The sequence below is a fragment of the Alligator mississippiensis genome, chromosome 15 (genome assembly GCF_030867095.1).
Source record: "Alligator mississippiensis isolate rAllMis1 chromosome 15, rAllMis1, whole genome shotgun sequence".
Lineage (NCBI taxonomy): Eukaryota > Metazoa > Chordata > Crocodylia > Alligatoridae > Alligator > Alligator mississippiensis.
Window position 1 is genome coordinate 2,036,568 of NC_081838.1, and position 20,948 is coordinate 2,057,515.

Sequence of the window (20,948 nt, forward strand, 5' to 3'; positions counted from 1 at the left end):
TCCCATAAAATTTCCTCGTTTAGGGAGAGACTGAAAGCTGGGGACCTGACACCTCGGCTTTGCACGATACAGCGGGGCTTGTGCCAGACACTTCCAGGGAGGGCAGCTACAGCGGAAGGAACTTCCCCCACGTTGGAATGACTAAAGCAGCAGAACTAGGGGCTTATTCTGAGTCCTCAGCAGCTCTGCCTAGTACCGCGCTGTTGGGAAAGGGACAATGCTATTTGAATTCGAAAGCATCCTTCCAAGCGATCGCAGACCCACGGTTCCTTTCTGGAGGCAGAAGCATCACTACATAACCTCAAATGGGCTGGCGGTCAACAAATACGAAGCAATAAAGACACGGTAGCTTCCTGCAACTGCTGCTCATCTCCCTCGAGGGAGGTGGGGGCAGGCTGAGAGTCCTCCTAGCATGACACGCAACTTGCCAATAGCCTTTCCCTAGTGCAGGCTGCTCCAGGAAGCAGCCCATGTGCCTGATCCCAGCTTTCGAGAGTCTTAACAACTAGGAATCCAGCTCCGAGGTCTGAGAGTCTAGCTTTACACCCTTGTCATAAAAGCTGTGCGTCCAGGCCATAACTCATTTGAGTAAAAGGCAGCGGTAATGAGTTTAGACGGAGCAGCAGGAAATGGCTGTTTCTTGCATTAGGTATGGTCTGGGGGCTTCGGGCCGGGAGCCGGGCTGCAGAGAGGACTTTGCAATCCATCCGGCAGGCCGCCAGCCTGAAATAGGAGGGGAGTGGGAAGTGCTCGAACTGAGGACTGCGCGGTGGTGGAGTGGGAAATAGCTGTGTGGTGCGACAGACTACGTGTTGGAGCTTCCCCTGCCCGCGCCGGGATACACGGGGGATTGGTAACGCGCTCCTAGCGTTCTAGAATTAGCCTTCAGTTTAGGACTTGATCTGGTTTAGATGCGGTAGTCCTACTTCAGGCTTGCAAAGCTCCCTTTAATCTCCTTACTGTAACTTCTGTTCCATGACCTGGTCTGGGTGGGACTTGCGTGCACTCCTGAAGTGACAAGGCTGCGAAATCTGCTGCACGCTCACAGTTCTCCGAAGGCCACCGTGTCCACCGGAGCATTGGTTCTCAACCTTTTTCCTACCGCGACCCATTTGCAAAGATCCACGGCTTGTCCTGACCCGGGGACCTCAGCTGCCCCCGTCCTGCTTGGGTCGGAGCGCTGTAGCTGTGGTGACTTCAGCTCATGTGGGCAGCATGGGCTGGAGGGAGGAGGAGAGGCCTGCAGCACCCCTCCTGTCCTGGGCTGGGGTTGCTGCACCATGCCAGGCAGCCTGGTCGTGGCCCCTCCTGCCCCCCACCCCAGCAGTGTCTCCTGGTTGTCTTCTTCCTGGTTGCGAGCACAGGCACCAGCCCCCATGCAGCCACACCGTGCCTTCCTGCCATCCCTCTGCCCTGCCACAGCTCACAACCCTTTGAAATATTCTTGCAATCCACTTTTGGGTCACAGCCCACAGGTTGAGCAACGCTGCTGTAGAGGACACGTCACGGTGCTCACAGCGACCTTGCGCTGGTCATGGGAAGGAAGGGGAATGCTTCCGCCTTTGGCTCAGGATGTCGGTACATCAGCACGTTCCCCTGCCTGCGGAGCCCCTGGCCTGCAGTAACGTCAAGTCCTAGCTTGCTTTGTGGTAACTTTTCTCTGTGCCCTGAGAGCACAGAATGACTGTCCTGTTATGCCCTCTCCTCTGTCACTCCCAGCCTGCTTTTTTATTCATCAATACATAGAAAGTTAGGGTTGGAAGGGACCTCGGGATGTCTAGTCCAACCCCCTGTTGTCTGCCTTCATCAAGCCTGTGGTCTGCACTTGCTGCTTAGTGTAAACTCCAGTACTGAAGACATCGCACTCAGGTGTGGCCATTTCCCAAGCACGTACAGAATCGAGACAGATGGCTGGCTTTCAGATTGCCAAGGATGGCTCTTCAGCCCTGTGCTCTCACTTCCTTTGCTGTGTAGTTCTCCTGCTTTTCCAAGTGCTGTCCATCAGATGAAGGGGGAGATCTGTGGTAGCTCTCGAAACTGGCCTGTAGAGCGTTGTGCGTCAGCCGTGCCCGTGTTTGTGCTCCGAAGACAGTGCGTAGGGCCAAGGACTAGTTGAGCAGTCGCTCTCTGGGAGCGTCAGAGTGAGTCGGGTTAGTAACAGTTGTCACAACGAACGGTGCTTGGTTGCAGGCTCTGTGCTGGGCGGTTTCCAGCTCCGTGTCCGTTCCCTGTGCTCACCTGGCAGCACTAATCACATGCACGTGTTGCTTGTTCAGAGTTGCAAATGTCGTGTGTTTAGAGCGACGCACCTGGAAAACCGTCAGTCAGGAAACGATGGGGTCCTTCAGACCAACGGCATGCAGTCACACCTCAGTCTTGCACAGTTCTCATGTCTCATGGTAGTGACTGTGCTTGTACCAACAGCACGCAGTCAGAACAGTCTTGTACACCCCTTCTGTCTTGCTGTGGAGGCTGCGTTTGCACCAACTGCGTGCAGTCGGGGCAGTCTTGCACACACGTCTTGTCTCGCTGTAGGGACTGCGCTTGCATGGGCCTGGGCCATGTAGACTTCCTTTCAGCTTCAAGCAGGCTTAGGCACCTCGTGCAGCTCGGTGACCAAACCGCATTGCCGTTCAGCGCATGGTGTCTGGCAGCGTCAGCGTTTGCCGAATGACCACATGCAGGCTTGGACCTTGTCGTTCGATATTGCCTAGGCTGCTATCACATGAAGACCACAGGAAACTCAGAATAGCCTGAGGTTGTCCGGTTCTAGGCAGATGGCGGCCCCCGAAGCCCGGTGCCAGAATTGTTTACGCACCCTGCAGAAGTTCAGGCTTCCTGTGAACAAAGTACCTTTTGTAGCACACCACAGGCCTATTTCTGTTTTGCTTATTTAAAATCCTCGCTACCCTCAGAAGTGTCTGCTAAACGTGTCCTGAGGCGGTTGGAAGTGGCAGCTGGTCAGGTTGAACTCTTACCAAGCCCAGCCTGTCTAGTCTCAATTATCTAAAGTGGTTCTTGGAATGGGCTTAGGGGGAGTGAGCTGGACCCTTCGGGCGCTGTTGTTTTGACTGGAGTGTGGTGGCCTCAGTGAAAGGATGAAAGGAAAATAGCTGGTGGAGTAAACACGACAAATATAACCTGTACAGTGGTGAATTAATAGGTGTGCACAGATGAGAGCCGCGCCCTGTTTGGGTGTGTTGGATCCAAATATACAAGTTTAAGCTAAGGTGGACAGGTTGGCTCAACTTCCCCTATGTTTCATGCCGCCTCATGCGGTTGTTTCTAGCCTGACTTACAATCTCGCCTTCCCTCCCTGTGTCTTCCAGACTTTTACGGCATGGTGCAACTCCCACCTGAGGAAGGCTGGCACGCAGATCGAGAACATAGACGAGGATTTCCGCGATGGTCTCAAACTCATGTTGCTTCTGGAGGTCATTTCAGGTGAGTCGTGCTCTGCTGCACAGGGGGCACAGAGTGACCGCACGCGTGGCTCCCTCCTCGGCTTACACTCCAACGTAAGAATCGTAGAAAACGAGGGTTGAAGGGACCTCAGGAGGTCTTATCCAGTCCAACCCCCTGCTCAAAGCAGGACCATTCCCAACTACATCATCCCAGATAAGGCTTTGTCTAGCTGAGTCTTAAAGACCTCCAAGGATGGAGACTCCACCACCACTCTGGGTAACCCGTTCCAGTACTTTACTACCCTCTGAGTGAGAGAGGTTTTTACTGAAATCCAGCCTCAACTTCCCTTGCTGCAACTTGAGCCCGTTGCTCCTTGTCCTGTCATCTGCCCCCACTGAGACTTCGAGCTCTCTGGCCCAGGCACTCTTCTGTGAGCGCAGCAGGCTCTGATTTCTCCTTAGTGTGTTTCGATACCACGATACAAGTCCATGCCATTGCGATGTAGATGGACTCGATTGCTTTCTGAAATTATTCACCATTCCTATTACCATAGCAGCTGAGGACTCTGCGTATAGGTCAGGGCCACATCCTGCCAAGTGCTGCACAAATACAGAGCTACAATGGCCCCTGCCCCAGTACCTATATTCATAATGCACATTTTAAGAAATTGCTCAAAACGTGTGCAACAGCTCAGGCTCATCTCCTGTCCCTGACACGAAGAGAAGGCCTTGTTTCCTGCTACAGGTTTACTTGGTTTTTCCAGCAGTCTTCTTAGTTCCCACCTTCAGGTTTACTGAGAATCTAACACTCTTGTGTCTTTCTAGGGGAGCGGTTACCTAAACCAGAACGGGGAAAGATGAGAGTGCATAAAATCAACAATGTCAACAAAGCTCTGGACTTCATCGCTAGCAAAGGAGTCAAGCTGGTCTCCATAGGGGCTGAAGGTAGGCTGCTTGGGCCTTCTGGGTATCCTACAGCTTGGTGCACTTCTCCTAGGGTTGCTGCGCTGATGACGCCATGCATTTTGAAGCATTGCTTTCTCTTTTCCAATTGCTTCTGCCTAATTTCTGTGTTTATACTAGGGTGACGATGGAATAGGCAAATGCTTTGGACGGTCCTAAATGTCTGTGGCTAAGTAAATGGGAAGAAACTTGTTGATACACATGTTCACACTGCATTCAACTTGTACTTTGTAGCTGCTACAATCGTGTGAACTTGTAGAGAGAAATTTGGAATTTGTTCAGTTCTATAAAATGTTCTGTTCACCGCGTCTTCTTTGGGTGGGAGGCAGTGGTATGAGAATCCCAGAAATTCAGTAGTCATTTTGCTATCCAGCTGAGTGCAGTAAATGTCACTTCTGGCATGGATTGAGCTGTCTCAGTGGAGTCCATCTCATCTCCTGCCTGTGTCTTGCTTTAGCTGATATAGAACCAGCCCCAAAGCAAAAAGTCTATCCTTGTGATCAGTGTGGGAGCACGTGTTGGTGACAGGGGAGACTACTTACTTGGAGTTAGAACTGCTTCAGTTGGAAGAAGTGCTAATTTTTCAGTACAAATACCTAGCTGCACATACGTGATGCTCTAGAAGGCATGGTTGAAACTAGGTGCCTTAGAAATCCCCAACAAGCCAAATCCTTCCTGGGACATTGGAGTTTGAATGCTAATGGGGACAGGAGGGACGGATCTTAAACTTGTGGCTAAATATGGCAGCAGTTGCATGACATGAGCTTCAGCAGAATCAGAAATGTTGGGTTAGGCAGCACGTGGAAATGCAGTCTACTCTCTCTGAAGGTCTCGAACCAAACAGGGCTTTGAAGGGAGATGCAGGCTTCTTTTGCAGTGCTCAGTAAAACCAAGGGAAACCAAACACGCTTGAGGGCCTTTGAAAAGCATTTTTGGGAACCGAGAAATAAATCCATAATTTTGTGATTGTGTATAATGGCCCAAGGCACGGCCAGCATGTTGGGTGCCTGCTGCTGTTCAACTAATTGCCGTTAATAATTGGATCAAAGGACGTGTCCAAAGAAATCAAAGCCCTCTTCTTTGCCTTCGTCCAAGTCTCCGTGTTCGGGATGCCACTGAGTTTTTTGCCAAGCGGACGTGCTGGCAGTGAAGTTGTTATGGCTCAGAAAAACAGAATTCCTGTTATCGCATCGGGATCTAAGCTGTTTTCTCTAGTCGTGTGGCTTTTTGCAGCTGGACTGACTTCTGCCTTGGCCTCTTCCAGCTGCATGTATTTGGTCCCATCGATGGAAGAACACTCTGGTCAGACAGCCCAGAGCAGCATTGCTTATGTTTTTCGGTTGAATTGCAAAATAGATAAGAAAGCATGTCAAGCTGCTAAGTAGCAGAGGATCAGCTGACTCTTCCTCGGTAGCCTCTGGTGCTGGCGGTGTCAGGACTCTGCACTGAGATGGCCTATGGGTCTGATGGCAGTGGCTTCGTAGAGTCTGCCACAGTTATCATCTTTGGACTCATTGCTCATGAGACTTGAGACCTTCTGGAACTTGCAAAGCACAGGTTCCCTGTTATCTCGGACACGGTGTCACTTGGCGCTAGGCTGCCTTGAACTCAGTTCCTGCAAGCGTGGAGTTAGTCTGCTGCCTGGGGTCCTTCCTTGAAGGTCTGACCGGTCCAGAAACCCACGCGTCTTCCAACTCGTGCCACATCGGGTGCAAGGGCGTGGGGTCTTGAGCTGCCACAGCCAGTCATCCACGTAGCTCTTACAGATGCTGGCTGTCTCTAGGAATAGATTGACTTCATCCTTTGTGCGTCCAAGGGTTTATTTGTTTAGGGAGTTTTTAGCTACTTGAGACGCAGGAAATTCCGTGTTTAGCTGCTGTCTGTTTTGCTAAGGACATAGGTACCCTGTCCTCGTCACGTGCCAAGGCTTCGGCTCCCTTTTACCCAGTACAGCTGAAATAAATGCAGTCATCTTGTTCTGTTTTGTGTGGTTTTTTTGCAGGCAGGTGGATTTTAAGGGGCTGCTTCTAGGGGGATGGTGCATGCACCTCCTAACAGGTCAGCATCAGTACTGCAAGTTGAATAGGGATGACTGCTTTATTTGTATGGCACTGGGTGAAACCGCTCCTTGCCAGTTCAGCTGTCCAGCGCGGGTTGGAGGTGTGGTGAGATTCCTTGGAGGATGATGACCACGGTGGAGCAGACTCCATATACAGTGTGCAAGAACGACTTGCGACTGAAATCAGGCAATACCAGCTCACATTGAGCTCTGCAGTGCCATGCTTTGCTTCAGGAGTGCCAGGTTTGCCCAGAGACATGAGTGTAATAGCCTGCGTAGCCACCAGACCTGGATTCCAGCAACCTTGAGCAATAGTGACCTTCTGATCCCTGGTCTGATTCCCCCTGGCTTTGCTCTGTGCCGCACCTGAAAGGAAATAGGGCACCTCTTCCTTGCTGCTTCATACTTGTCCTTCAGAGATCTTGAGTCATTGGGTGTGAACTCAGATTGGGGGGTGGGGGGGGGGAGGCCCAGCTTCCAAGTGTCCTGTAGTGAAGTGCTGTCGTCTAGTGAGGAAAACATGGACTGGTTAAGGCAGACAAGGTTCTTTGGGTAGATGTGATATGTCATATTAGACCAACTAAATCATTGGAAAAAATGTCCTTTGCAAGCTTTCGGGCACAAACACCCTTCTTCTGGCATAGGGAGTTTGCTGATGTTTTGTGCGCTCTCCTGGATTGAAGAGAAGCCAAAATGCTGGACTAGTTGAGGATACATCAGAACTGAATGTTTCTAAGCCCAAAGCAATAATGTCTCTAGAGATGCTTACAGTGCAGTCAGCACTTGCCCTCCAGTTGAGTCCCTGAACAATACCAAGCCTTTTAGTGGCTTTTTAGTGCCTCTTAAAAGTATCCAGTTTAGTTTAGTTGGGCCTGAGAGCTTTGTTCGCTGTGGCTGCACTGGGGAAAAGGAGGCTTTCTTTCTTCCATGCACGGGGTGTTTAACGGCCAAATTCTTTTTCTGCTCTTTTCAGAGATTGTAGACGGCAACGCAAAGATGACGCTGGGAATGATCTGGACGATTATCCTTCGGTTTGCTATTCAGGATATTTCTGTGGAAGGTAAGAGCTCAACTAGGAGACTGTTACTGCCTTCTGTCCTTCCCTATCCACCACTTCTTTTTCCTGTTTCTATCCACAGCTTCTTCCCCCATCCAGTTTCCTGTTGGTGCTGTGCAGTCCTGGTACCCTGGCTGCCGGCAGCCAGGCATCCACCTGCCCTGGCTGGGCCCTTTCCTTCCCCAGCAGCTGGCACAGACTCGTCTCCTAGCAGTGCAGCAGTGGCTCACTGCAGCGGGTGGGCGGGATGGCTGCTTGCTGCATTGCGTTATGCCCCGTGTCACGTGGGCCTGGCTTCCAGCGGCTGTGGTGCCAGGACTGTGCAGCAGCAGTGTCAAGAGGAAGCCGGGGGGAAGGGGAGTATGAAAGAGTCTGCACGCTGCATGGCCCAGGCTGTGGCAGTGGCATAGGGTGGGGCACAGCCCTTCCTCCTCAGGCTCCTGGGGGTGGCTGGCAGGCTGGATAGGATCAGTTGGTGGGTCAGAAACGGCCCTGTGTGGGAGTCCTTCCAGTCAGCCAGTGCTGTCAGAAGGAAGTCAGGCTTTGTCACTGCGCTGCTTGCAGCTGTCCTGGCTCAGCCTCCATGGTGGAGATCAGCATGGGAAGTTCATGCCCCGGGATTACGCTAAATGGGACTCTCAGCCTTTGCCTTGCTGTGCTTTTTGCCAGAGTTGTCACGGAGGCTTATGGCCCAGACCCTAGCACAAAGTGCAGCCCAAGCTCTGCCCTTGCTGTGAGGGCAGGGTTCAGTATTTCACTGGATCAGTTGGTTCCACTCGTCTGTTACGTTCTTGGTTTTAAACATGTGGCCATGGAGGATTGACTCGATTTGCTGTGACTCTTGCAGAGACCTCCGCCAAGGAAGGCTTGTTGCTGTGGTGTCAGAGGAAGACTGCACCCTACAAGAATGTCAACGTCCAGAATTTCCACATCAGGTAACTGCGGGGCGGACAACCCTGTAGTCAGTGCCTCGGCTCATGCCTGATCCTTTACACCGAACTGCTCCTGCTGGCTGGAAGGAAGGGCAAGAATGGCAGGAAATGGCCCATTTGCTTTGTCTCTCTGGCCTCCAGATAAATTGTTCAATGGGCCTGCCATTTAGGCCAGCAAGGCTCTTACTGCTGCTTGGCTGGAAGAGAAAAGAATAACTCACGCATGTTTTGCTGCACTTACATCTGAAAGGCTTGTGCCACTGCCCCTTATCTGGGTTGCCTGGTCAAGGAAAGCCTGAGGGCCAAATCTAAGAGAGACGCAGACCACTTGGATCCGCTACCCCTTCAGTGAAGGCAGCGTATCACTGAAGCAGTCTAACACTTTTTGGGTCTCTCTTACAGCTGGAAGGATGGTCTTGCTTTCAACGCCCTGATCCACAGGCACAGACCAGAGCTCATCGAGTACGACAAGCTCAGGAAGGTACATACCTGTGATAGCAGTGCTGTCTCCAAATATGAACTACTGTGTTTTTTGTGCCACCCTGAGAGTAGCATATACCCCCCCCCTTCATCCTGCCTCTCCCGCTGTTCCCCAGACACAAACCAACACCTTTCAAACTTATCAAAGACACTAACTAGCTGCCTTATCAGAACATAAACTCCATGCTAGAAAACAGGATTTAAAAAGATGCTACAAAGCCCTTTTTAAACATTAAACTCTGCTGTGTTCATTAAATGGGACTTGGAGCTCAGCAGGTGAAATTCAGCTGGCAGGTGTCGGTGGTGAAGGAACCTTTGTATCCAAGCTGGAGGAAATTAGGCTTCATTTGTCATTCATGCCTGCCTCATGGCATGGTCCCTGGGCAGCTTTGCCATTGGGTTTTTAGGGGATGAAGGTCATAACACGTGTGAAGTTTATAACGTGTCCAAGTGAGCTTTACATCTCTCCTGTTTCTAGGATGACCCTGTCACAAATCTCAACAATGCCTTTGAAGTGGCCGAGAAGTACCTGGACATTCCCAAGATGCTGGATGCAGAGGGTAAGCGTGCAGCCTCAGCCAGTTCATCAAAACAAATCTGACCAATGACTCTAGTATCTCACCCTTTAAATGAGTTGGCTTGTATTGGAAAGGCAATTTTGCAAGCTGATTAGTTGGTTATAGGAGACCTTTGTAAGTGCACAGTACCGTGAAAACACTTTTATTTCCCAGCAGCTTGGTGCTTGAAGTCAATTTCTGATCAGCTGTTTTGTCATCCAGTGCATCAGGACTATACCCTGTCAAGCCATACTCTCCTCTCACTCTAGTAGTCAGCATATCCCACCTTGAACCAGTTGCTTTACCGTGCCGGTCTTTCCCAAGTCTCATTCATTTCCACTAGGGATTGATGTGCCTTTAGCTATGAACATTTTTTGAGTGTGGCCTAATTATGCACCGAGCAGTTTGAGGATGGAGTCAAGGAACTGTAGATTGGTGCAGTCAATCCTGTTCTGGGTGGTGGTGGTTTCCTCACTAAATCTAGCACTTTTTCCTTAAAAAAAAATAATAGCAGAAGCCCTAGCATCTGCCTCACCCACGATGCACTCATCAGCTGCAAGTGGCTCATACTCGGTCGTGGTCGACTAACTTCTGTTTGTTCAGCCAGGATGGTTCTAACACCCTCTTCCTCCCGCTTAGGTGTTTTAGCGTTTGCTAATTTTTTTTTTGTTGAGAAATTCTCACCCGCAGGACTCCAGAAGGGCGAAGAGCTTGTTTCTTGGTCTGACACTAGCGGTGCCTGTTGGTGAGCAAGTCTGACTCAGTGCGACTGGGATTCTCCCCTCGGTTGATTTTTTAACACTTGTTGTTCGCTTGCAGACATCGTCAACACAGCTCGCCCTGACGAGAAGGCCATCATGACCTATGTGTCAAGCTTCTATCATGCCTTTTCTGGCGCGCAGAAGGTACCAGAGGCAGCTGTGTCCATCTTGCTGTAACACTTCCAACTGCAGCATACCACACTTACCCAACTTCTCTTGCAGATGACAATGGTTTCTCTTGCTGACTGGAAACCAGGCCTCAGCTAGCACACACGTGCTTATAGAGCTCTCCAGCTTCTGTGGTTGTAGCCCTAAGTTGCAGCAAGGGAAGTTGAGGTTAGATATTAGGAAAAACTTTCTCACGAAGAGGGTGGTGAAGCACTGGAACAGGCTCCCCAGAGAGGTGATGTAGTCTCCATACTTGGAGGTTTTGAAGACCTGACTAGATAGACCAAGCCTTGGCTGGGATGATGGAGTTGGGTCTGGTCCTGCTTGGAGCAGGGGGTTGGATTAGATGCGACTCCCTTCCCAGCCTCATTTTCTATGATTCTATAACCAACAATTTGAGTGACCTGGAAAAATCATTTTTAAAACATGCGTGACTGGACCCTGTTTGTGGGGGAAGTCGTGTAGTAGTAGTAGTAGAAGCAAGCAACTTCCCAGTGAACTTTCTGAAGCTGAGCACCAAATCTGGTAGCCAGCAGCTCTAAAGAAGACCTTGTAGCAGCTGAAACTGAAGTAAGGCTATCTTTCTGGGGATGGCAGAGGTCTGCAAGGGCCAAAATACCCTGAACCCCTAAACAGGAAAGGCTTGAAGCAACAAATTGACTCGCTAAGCTGAGATGCTCTAGCTTAGGTTTGGATTCCAGTCCAAAGCAAGTGCTTGTTCCCCTCTGCTGCATGCCTGAGGGGCCAGGAGGTTTCTGCCCTGCTCCCTTCACGCTGTCTCCTCCCTTTCTCTCTCTGCGCAGATATTGTAGGCACTCTCAGGCCCGATGAGAAGGCCATCATGACATACGTTTCCTGCTTCTACCACGCTTTCTCGGGGGCTCAAAAGGTGAGCTTTGGCGGGTGGAGTTGCGTGCTGCTGCTGTAGATGTCTTGTCTGGTGTAACTGCTACTAACCTTGTACCTTAAGCAACTCATGGGTGCTTCTTACACTGGTGTGAAGGGCTCTTGAGAAGCGCGGTGGGGGGAAATGGGGCTGGAATGACCTCTGGCCACTCAGAGCAGAAGAGGAGCAAAAAAAACCCCAAAATTATAGCTGCCAACGAAAAGAAAAAATTACTTGTAGGTGGTGCCAGTCAGTCCCCTGTCTTCTTGAGAAGGCAGAGTGGTGAGTATTATGGTGAGGGAAAAGGGGATAACCCTTTTTTTTTAATCTACCTTTTCGCTGCATTTTGACAGCCAGTGCTAGATGCAGCACCTTCCCAGTACCGTCTCCTGGATGTAGATGAGAGTAAGCTGGTGCTGTTGGCTTTCATTATGGCAAGATGTCCTCGTGATCCAGTTACAAGACCTTGCCGTAGCTCATCAGAGGCGGGCTGGCACACTGCATAGGAAGGTGTCCAAACTCAAGCTGTTAGCCAAATGGAAATTAAAAGCCCGCAATCAGGTGTCTGGGCCGGAGGCATAATTAAATGCCTACACAGCCCCTTGTAGCTGTGCTGAGGGAAGAGGATGCCTGAATTGTTGGCTGAAATGAGCATTTATGGAGGCAGCAGGGCCCTCGGATATCTGCAGCGATGAGGTGGATACCTCCACTGACAAGGCCGAGGCAGAAGTGAATCTGATTGTTCTGCAAGTGGCAGTGCTGTTGGCTGTTCCTCGGGTGGGATAACAGCAAGGGAATGGTTTGAAAGGTCTGGCTGACCGCAGCTTAAATTTGGGTTTGCCCCGTGTGTCTTCTGTCCCTCCTTTTGGACTTTTCTGGTAGGCATGTACAGCCCTAGCCAGAAACATTATTGGAGCTGTGAGCATGCCTTGTCCATCAGGGATGACAGCACAGGAAGAAAAACAATTCCAAATGAAGCCATCCCAAGACTTTTCTGTTCAACAGATGTCTCTCTCCATTTTATTTCACTCGACCCCATGTTACTGAATTAAAAATTAGCAGTGGAGAGTGTCTGTTGCTGGGCATGTAAACCCTGGTGAAATTTTATTTACTTATATATATATATATATATATAGTATAGTGTATATTAGTGTGTGTATATATATATTTTATAGAGTTAAACCTAAAAATGATTAAACACTCGGTGTCTCCCATGAGCAGACCTGAACAGGCAGCTCTTTGAAAGAAAACCTGCCAGGGGTTTGGCTACGGTCATGTTCGGTCTTGCTGTGTTGAGACTGCTGACTGGAGGGGAAAAGAGCAGACGTTCTCCAGAACCAGTATAGCTGTCAGTGGCCAGTCTAGACTGGGGGAGAACATCCTCCTTGGGGGTGGGTACTACAGCTTGATGACTTTTTCTCCCACGCAACCCTGCCTGCTAGAAGCAGGGGAGGGTAAAACTATCCTCAAGCATCCAAGTCAGATTTTTGGTGGAGGCCAGGGGCAGAGGCCAGCCAACTCGGGCACTCTGAAGCCACTTGTGAAGATGCAGGTCACATGCTTGCCCCCAGAGCGAAGGGCGCAGGAGCCAGTGCCTGGTCTCCCTTCCCTTTGCTCTGCCTTGCTGGGATCTTCCGGGATGGCAAGATCACTTGTACGCCTGCTTCTCTATGCAGCACCGCTGCTGAGAGCATAACCATGGTGAGTGCCATGTTGTTGGGATTCTGCCCGCTGAAATCTGAAACTAGATTATTGCGGGTGGGGGGGAGGGTGTTTCCGTGCTGCTTTTTCGATTCTTCAGCTTCAGAACGGCGTGTGGCTTTTCCCTTCCTTCCTTTCCTTACCACACCAAACGCTCGCCTCTCTCCTCTGCATTTAGAGCCCAAACGCCAGCTCAGTAGAGTTCTCTTTTTAAGTGTCTATGTGTGAGCAGCTGCAGCTTAGATGTACAAGATGCAGCTCTGTGGCTGATTTTGTTTTGAATGCTGTTCCAGTGCTAATTTGAAGGCTTAGCGGGACAACTGAAGCACTTGGATACCTCATAGCCCAGTGGTGGGGATGGGGTGGGATTTGTGTCCTACTTTTACATAGCACGTCAAATTTTTGAAGCTCAATCTGGAATTAACCTTGAACAGGGGCAAGTGCCATCAGGCCCTCTTTCCCTGTGGGTACTATGGTAAGAGGAACCCATTGCAAGAGAACTGGTTTTCTCTTGAACCACTGTTGAAGCAAGCCCAAGGCTCAGGTCCAGGTGGAGGGCCCAGTGCTCCTTTGCTCTGCCTGTTTCTCCTTGCCCCTCCTGTACAGTGTGAACAAATCCAGGCAGCACCAGTCCAACAGGGCAGAGAGCGAACTGGAAGCAGCGGGTTGCAAATGCAAGATGCCCGAAACTTAACTCCCTTGGGTGTTATTGGAGCAAAGAGGCAAAAGTGGCTTCCTTGGTGGGAATTCAGCTGCCTGTACATGGGACAGACGTTAAGTTGGTCTCAGCTGCCAAATATTCTAGGAAAGAGCTGGTATAAGGACTGCCAGCTATTTCACGTGAGGGTCAGCCGTCTGAATCAGAGTGCCTGTGAGTTGTGCAGAGTCGTTTCTGCAGCGCCACAGCAAACGCTGAAGGCAAAATGGCATAGCTGTACCTAATCGGTACAGTGACTTCACCCCCAAACGCATTTAAGATGCTGGCACGACACTTTGCATGCGTTGTTGTCTAATTTGATGTTGGTACAAGGTCCCCTTCAGCGGTAGCAGTGTTTACTAAAGATTGGGATTCATTTATTGCCTACTAAAGTGTAAATCCTGCCTAGGCTGGAAGCATTCGCCTTGTTTGTTAGCCAACATTTTTAGAACATGCACACTTGATACATATTCCATCTGGCCTGTGATTTTGTTCTGTGGAGGCCTGAGTTTGAGTGCGTTAGTGTGTGCTTCTCACAGGCGCTCCCTGGGTGGGTGTTGTGTGAAATCCTGGCCTGGCCAATCCTTTTTTTTTTTTTTCTTTTCATTGTTCTTTGTCTGGTCGCAATCCTTCGGAGCGCAGCTGGCATGTTCTCTGCATCAGCTGGTATTTATTAGCCTCTTGTAGCTGGTGTGTTCCCGTGCGCTTGTGTGTGTCGCACTTTGTTTCCAGGCTGGGGTTGGAGGTGGCAACTGGTGTGCGCTGCTTTGAGGGCATGTCTGGCGTGTGTCAGTGGTGCCCAGCGGGATGCAGAGGCAGTGGAGAATCCGGATCGCTGCCGCTTACGTTTTGAAGGGAATCAGACTCCTGATGTCTAGTGTCTCCTATTAGCAACTCGTTTCCCCAGCTCTGTTTTCCTCTCCCCATCCTCCTATAGACCCTCTTCACTCTTTCTGTTGATGTCTGGCTCTCAACTCCTCCTCTTGGACTCTTTCTGTGCTGCCTGCAAGGTACTTGATCCTCTTGACTTCTTTGCTTTCACGTGTTCTCCCCCCCCCCCCCGAACATGTATGGAGCAATTTCACGCTTCCCCCTCTGCCCCCTTCCATGCTGAGGAGAAGGAAGGACTCCTGTGTGCTGCACTGATGTCTGCCTGGGGCTTTGCTCTAGGGATGAGGGCTTGTTTCAAGCAAGTGAAGCACATGGGTGCACGTAGCATCAGTGCCAGCTGATCCACGGTGCAGCTGCAGGACATCACCCCAGCAGTGCCCGTTCAGGTAGCTCAGGAGTTAGCTCTGCAGTAGTCCAGGGGAGCGGAGTAAGGAGCAAAGCATGTGGCAGAAGGGTCCTGGCACCAGACCATGAACCTGACAAACCCTTGTGCAAAACCCCCCTGCTCGAGTCCAGTCTTGCAGTGCTCCTTCGAGCAGGACAGGAATGTCCCATGGCCATTGTGTGGGCGCAGCGGCCCACCTGCCCTTGCTCGTGACTGAGCACCACATGCAGGGCTGTCACAAGACACGCGTGTGCATGTGTCTGTGTGAGTGTGTGCATGCCACTAGATACTGAGGCTTTCAGCAGAAAGAGGCCAGGGAGAGACCAGCACAGGGGCTAGTAGCCAGCAGATCGGAGTCTCTTTTTCCTGCTGTTGCCGGGGCTCAGTTACTTTGGGGTTGTTCCTGCCCTCTGCTCCAGTTTCCTGCTCCCGAGATGTGGGTGTACCTAGCACCCAGGGCAAAACATGTAATGCTCACATGTTAACATAAGGGACTTCAAGCCTCTCCCTACCTTGGAGAGACTCCAGCCTGTATGGTCCTGCAGATCATACCTGCTTATGCCATGCTGGGAGCCTGGCTTATTTAGCTGCAGTAGCACCAATCCTCTGGGATCTGCCCCTCTGAGAGTGCCCCAGATGCTTGCAAGCTACATGTCTGGTTCATTAAGAGACCTTGTCTTAGCAGAACAGCCCTGGGCAACGCAGGTGGTAGAGGCACATTGGTAACACTGATTTCTGCCTAGACCTACTACCACAGGTAGTGCCAATGGGACCGTGAGGTCCTGCAGTATCTGCGATAAGCAGGTCTCCCTGTCCGTGGAGTTTGGAAGGGAAAAATCCCTTACCCGATAAAACGTGCAGGTAGATCTTCCATAAAGCCTGTAGGAAGTTGCTCTGAGGGGCCTGGTCTAGCTTCACGCGTGGCTCTTTCCTTTTGTTTGCCATGTGGGGGTCATACAAGTTGTGGCATTTTGTTCTTTGTCTCCGATGCTTCATGGCCAGTGGGTGTAAATCACTCTTTTCCCCCCTTGTGCTCCTTCGCAGGCCGAGACTGCGGCTAACCGGATTTGCAAAGTGCTTGCTGTGAATCAAGAGAATGAGCACCTGATGGAGGACTATGAGAAACTGGCTTCGGATGTAAGTCCCACTGTCTTCTCATCGCTGTCCTGCGTGGCCGGGAAGCTGGGGGAAGTAGAATCTGTGGGGATCTGGGGACTTACTGCAGAGTGGCACATGTGCTTTGCAAGACCAGGGGAGGGATGGCTTGCTAGGTCTCTCTCAACTGCAGTCCATCCTTCAAGGATCAGCTAAGATGTGTATTTCTGCTGCTGTTCCCTGCTTTCTACTTCACTCATCTCCTCTTCCCACCCTGTAGCTGCTGGAATGGATTAAGCGCACTATCCCCTGGCTGGAGGACCGTGTTCCCCAGAAAACCATACAGGAGATGCAACAGAAGCTGGAAGATTTCCGTGACTACAGGCGTGTCCACAAGCCTCCCAAAGTGCAGGAGAAGTGTCAGCTGGAGATCAACTTCAATACCTTGCAGACCAAGCTCAGGCTGAGCAACAGGCCTGCCTTCATGCCCTCCGAGGGGAAGATGGTTTCGGTGAGTAGCTGCATTATAGAATCATAGACAATGAGGGTGGGAAGGACCTCAGGAGGTCACCTAGTCCAGCGCCCTGCTCCAAGCAGGACCAGCCCCAGCTAGATCATCCCAGCCAGGGCTTTGTTGAGCCGGACCTTAAAAACCTCCAAGGATGGAGATTCCACCACCTCTGCAGGTAACCTGGTCCAGTCGTTCACCACCCTCCTAGCGAGAGAGTTTTTCTTAATATCCAACCTAAGCCTCCCTTGCTGCAACTGGAGCCCATTGCTCCTTGTTCTGTCACTAACCACGGCTGTGGGGGTGGGTTGAAAATGCAGAGTGTGAGACGAGGGTGCTTGAGACCCAAGCAGAGGGGGCCTTCTCATCCTGCTTAGTGCGTCGCACCGAATCTAGCAGAGCTAAGACAGGAGTAGGCTGAGAGTTGATAAAAATCTGCTACTTATTAATAACTGGAAGCCTTCCCTTTGGGTGGTGCTGTAGCCAGGTGTGCCAAGTGCCTTGTGGGTGGTCCTTTGCTGTACCATTTCCCCACCCATGCTGGAGCAAGTGCTGGGGAGGCAGGGCCTGTGCTCCTTAGGGAAACCTGAGCAAGGGCTGCCATTCAAGCCTTGCCTCTTCCACCAAATCCCTTGTAGGCCAGCAAGGATGTAAGAGGACAGAGTGGAGTCCTAAGCAACTGGGCATGTCTCTGACAGCTGGTGCTTTGAGGCATGGCTTTCAAAGCAGTGCTCCCGGCCTTTGCCAGTGCACGGTAGCCCTCTTTTGTGGGTGTGCATGTAATCATTGCACCTTGGGACACAGGGTGGACTAAGCGACCATGTGATCCTATCCAGCCTGATTTCTCTACACATGTGTGGAGACTGAATTTGGAAATGTCTAAGGAGCAAGGGTGGCCATATCCGGATTGGGGGTGAGTTGTCAGGCTAACTGACTTAGTTGTCCTGGAAGTAGGGGCTGTGCTGGGATTTCTCGTGGGCTCCATAGTCTTGCTGACAACATGATGCAGCTCATCACTTGTCCCAAATGCCGCATTTCCTCTGCTTAACCTACAGGACATCAACAACGGGTGGCAGCACTTGGAGCAAGCAGAGAAAGGCTATGAAGAGTGGCTGCTGAATGAGATCAGGAGGCTAGAGCGCCTGGACCACTTGGCCGAGAAGTTCAGACAGAAAGCTTCTATCCATGAGTCCTGGACTGAAGGTAGCTACTTCCCTGGGGTCAGAACGATAGCCAGGCTTGCTAACTGTGCCCAGGGACAGCTGGGGCACCCTTTGATCAAGGCCGAAGATCTCTAAATAATTGCTTCTGCTCCTTGTGGAGGTGATGGCATGGTCTAAGTGATGGAGCGGGTGCTGTGAGATCTCGCCTGGAGCTCTGTAAAGCCACTCGGACAGGTCTCCTGGCACTTCATTCCCCAGGGCTGTTGGATGCTTTGCTTTCTAGTAGTGCTAGAGGGGGCATGGACTCTGAACATTAGCTATAATCCTCCTCTGCCTTCCTAACTTGCACTGTTCTGCAGCTGTGCTGTTTCTCTGGGCTCTGGTGCGCACATGGGAGAAGAAAGGGAAACTAGACAGGCAAAGCCTCTGCTCAAAGCCTTGCCTTGGACTAGGCAAACACCTGTCCTGTCCTCGCAGTACCAGGGAGCAATCCAGATGTTTCACCTTGGATTTAAAATCAGCAGGGCATGGACTTGAGAGGCACTGCTATGTTTGACGGCTCTGCAGCTTTCTGCAGGTGTTTGCAGCTGAAAAAGGGTAAAGCTCACACTTGATGTGGAAGCTCTAGTTGCAGCTGAGGCTTTTGGACCGGCTCTGTAGGCTGTCCTGTAAGCGAGCGCTCTCTGGTTAGCCAGCTTCCTCTTCCTCAGAAGCTCTGTGGTTGGGTAGCGGGGTTGTGGCTTGCTGAAGTCATGTTTCCCCCCTCAAGCCAGATGGCTAGACATGACTGCTAATCCTCTGAGCTTTCCAGCATGGCAGCTGCATCTTATTCCATAGAAAATACGGTAATCCCTTCTCTGTACTGGAAGGAATGCTGTTCTCATCCCTTCGGGGTGGGAGAGTGCCACCCGGGTCGTTAATGGGAAGAAGGGGTTTGAAGTGATCCAGGGACAGTGTCTGAAGCAGTATTTACAGGGTTTGGTTTTTGCTTGCTTTAAAAATGCAGTCATGCTCATCTGTGGAAAGGACCGTCTGGTGCTGGGGCCCGTTTGGGCGACCAGGCGTCTGCTGCTGCGTGGAGAGGCAGGTGCCAGTCGGGAGGTGCTCGCGCTGCCCTGCTTGGGGGGTGGCAGTCTGACTGCCGCGCTGACTGCGTGTCTGCCTGCACAAGAGCTGCTGTCTTCCTGCTCTGTTTTGATAGAGCAGGTGTCAAAGTCATTAGGCCCCTAGGCCAGACCAGGCCCATTCAGACACCATGTCTCCGCCAGCAGCACGTAGGTCAACTCTGAGGCACATGGTCAGCCTGTCTGCAGGCGGCACCTTTGACACTCCTATAGAGGAACTGGCTTGTCCCTTTGGCTGTCAGAGCTTCTGTTGGGGGTGGTGACTTCTATTATGGCCTGCCATGGCTACTTGTGTGTTCCTGTTGCTACCTGCAGTGGTGTTAAGAGCAGAGGGTCCTAGCCTGCCTGCCTGCCCCCTCCTACCAGCTGGTCATGGTGCTAGGGGTGTGTTTAAGGGACCCCTGAAAGCAGTTAGTGCTACCTGCCCTTGAGCTCGAAGTCTGGCTGTACATGGGTCAGCTGACTGTCTGAAGTCCTGCAGGAGGCTGTAGGGATTCGGCGGGGAGTGGAGTGCTGCGGTGGTGGTTCTCCTTCTGGCCTCCTGTGTCCCTTGAGTCCCAAGGTTGGGTTGCTTGGATCGGGCCCTGGGGTGTCCCTTCTCCCGCACACCTCTCCAGGACCTGAAAGCAGGTAGGGCTTCAAAGGCGTACTCCCCTCTTCCAGGGATCAGATGAGAAGCAGCACATACAGCTCAGTAGAAAAGCTCCTGCCTGGAAGCTCTGACTAAAGTCAAGGCCCTGCGTGCTGCATGCAGGAATCTCTTCCCTGAGGTTGTGGTCTCTAGATCAGCCAGCACAGGGAAGCCAGTGGCATGGTTGAGGTTACCAGCACATCAGTGGCAGAACTGAGAACAGAACCCAGGCCTCAAGGCCCTGCTTGACACCCATAGCTGCTTCCCTGGAAGCTAGGTAGCAGCTCTGTGCAGCCACTTCCCCACAGCTCAGCCAAGCTGGGGAGTCTTCTGCAAGACCCAGCCCCTGGCTGGTGCCAGAGGGCCCAGGCTGGCTGCTGGCAGCGCTTTCCAAGCAGAACATCTTGGGCAACAGCTGACGGGAACCGAAAAGCAGCATTTTCACCCGACCGGCCTTGAGCTCCCAGCTCAAATAGCTTGTAGATGAACGCACAAATGCCGATTGTGTGCTCGGTCACCAGCGAACACGGCCCCCTTAAAAGCGGTGCCAGATGAGTCGGCGAAGGGAAGCTTGCCTTCCTTGGCGGGCTGGCTCTTGGCTCCAGGATGTGCCAGAGGGATGGATGTGTTTAAAAAAAAACTCAAAAAAAACTCTGTTCTTTGTGGAACTTTCTCTTCCCTGCTGCTGGGGGGTTCCCCTGCCCAGGGAATCGCCTGAGCCCTTCCCAGATGCCCTGTAAGGAAACTGTGATTTGGGGTGTGCACAGTGGAGTGGGGCACATCAGAGCGGCCCCCTTCTTTCACTCTCTTGTGCCCACCAAGTGTCTGATGGCTTCTGCTCCTCTCTCCCTCAGGCAAAGAGGCCATGCTGAAGCAGAAGGACTATGAGACTGCCACCCTGTCTGACATCAAAGCTCTGATCAGGAAGCACGAGGCCTTTGAGAGCGACCTGGCAGCTCACCAGGACCGTGTGGAGCAGATCGCTGCCATTGCCCAGGAGCTCAAGTGAGTCAGGCTCTCCAGTGCTTTGTGCTTCGCTGCTCCTCGGTTCCTGTGAAATGCAGCCACCTCTCGGGATGGATTCAGGGCCTGGGCCAGCCCTTGCTCTTGCAGAGCGTGCTCCGTGAGGGGTTTTTCCATGCAGAGCAGTTGGTTCTGTTTGTCGGACCCCAAAGGTCTGTGTGACTCATGGCTCCGTCGGCAGAGCCTAAGTGCGACCTGACGTAGCTCAGGTGGTAACGTGCCCGTGAGTCTTGGTGTGGTGAACAAGCTGCTCCCCAGGTCTCCGAGCTGTCTCGGGTGGCTCTCCTATGGCATGCCTCCTGCACAAAGACGCACTGTGCGATACTTTTGGCAGAGGCAAAATAAGCTTTTACAGGTCTTGTCACTGAAGATCTCTCCCGGAGAACCTGGCTCTTGCCCCGGGCTGTTGGGATCACCTCTGTTTGAATGGGTTCCTAATAGGGTTGTTTTCTCCCCAAAATAC

The 20,948-nt window shown here is 51.7% G+C and overlaps 1 protein-coding gene across 2 annotated transcripts in view; it reads left to right on the top strand.

Moving 5' to 3' along the window:
- ACTN4 (actinin alpha 4) overlaps positions 1-20,948 on the top strand; it is a 70,400-nt gene that overhangs the window by 36,935 nt on the left and 12,517 nt on the right. The window contains exons 2-12 of one of the 2 annotated variants that reach the window (XM_059718833.1): positions 3,330-3,444; positions 4,230-4,349; positions 7,400-7,486; positions 8,331-8,418; positions 8,818-8,896; positions 9,374-9,455; positions 11,185-11,270; positions 15,986-16,078; positions 16,317-16,547; positions 17,600-17,747; positions 20,317-20,467. In XM_059718833.1, the coding sequence (XP_059574816.1) occupies positions 3,330-3,444; positions 4,230-4,349; positions 7,400-7,486; positions 8,331-8,418; positions 8,818-8,896; positions 9,374-9,455; positions 11,185-11,270; positions 15,986-16,078; positions 16,317-16,547; positions 17,600-17,747; positions 20,317-20,467 (1,280 nt within the window). Of the gene's footprint in view, positions 1-3,329; positions 3,445-4,229; positions 4,350-7,399; positions 7,487-8,330; positions 8,419-8,817; positions 8,897-9,373; positions 9,456-10,271; positions 10,358-11,184; positions 11,271-15,985; positions 16,079-16,316; positions 16,548-17,599; positions 17,748-20,316; positions 20,468-20,948 lie in introns of both variants that reach the window. The other variant, XM_059718832.1, reaches the window with a different exon arrangement.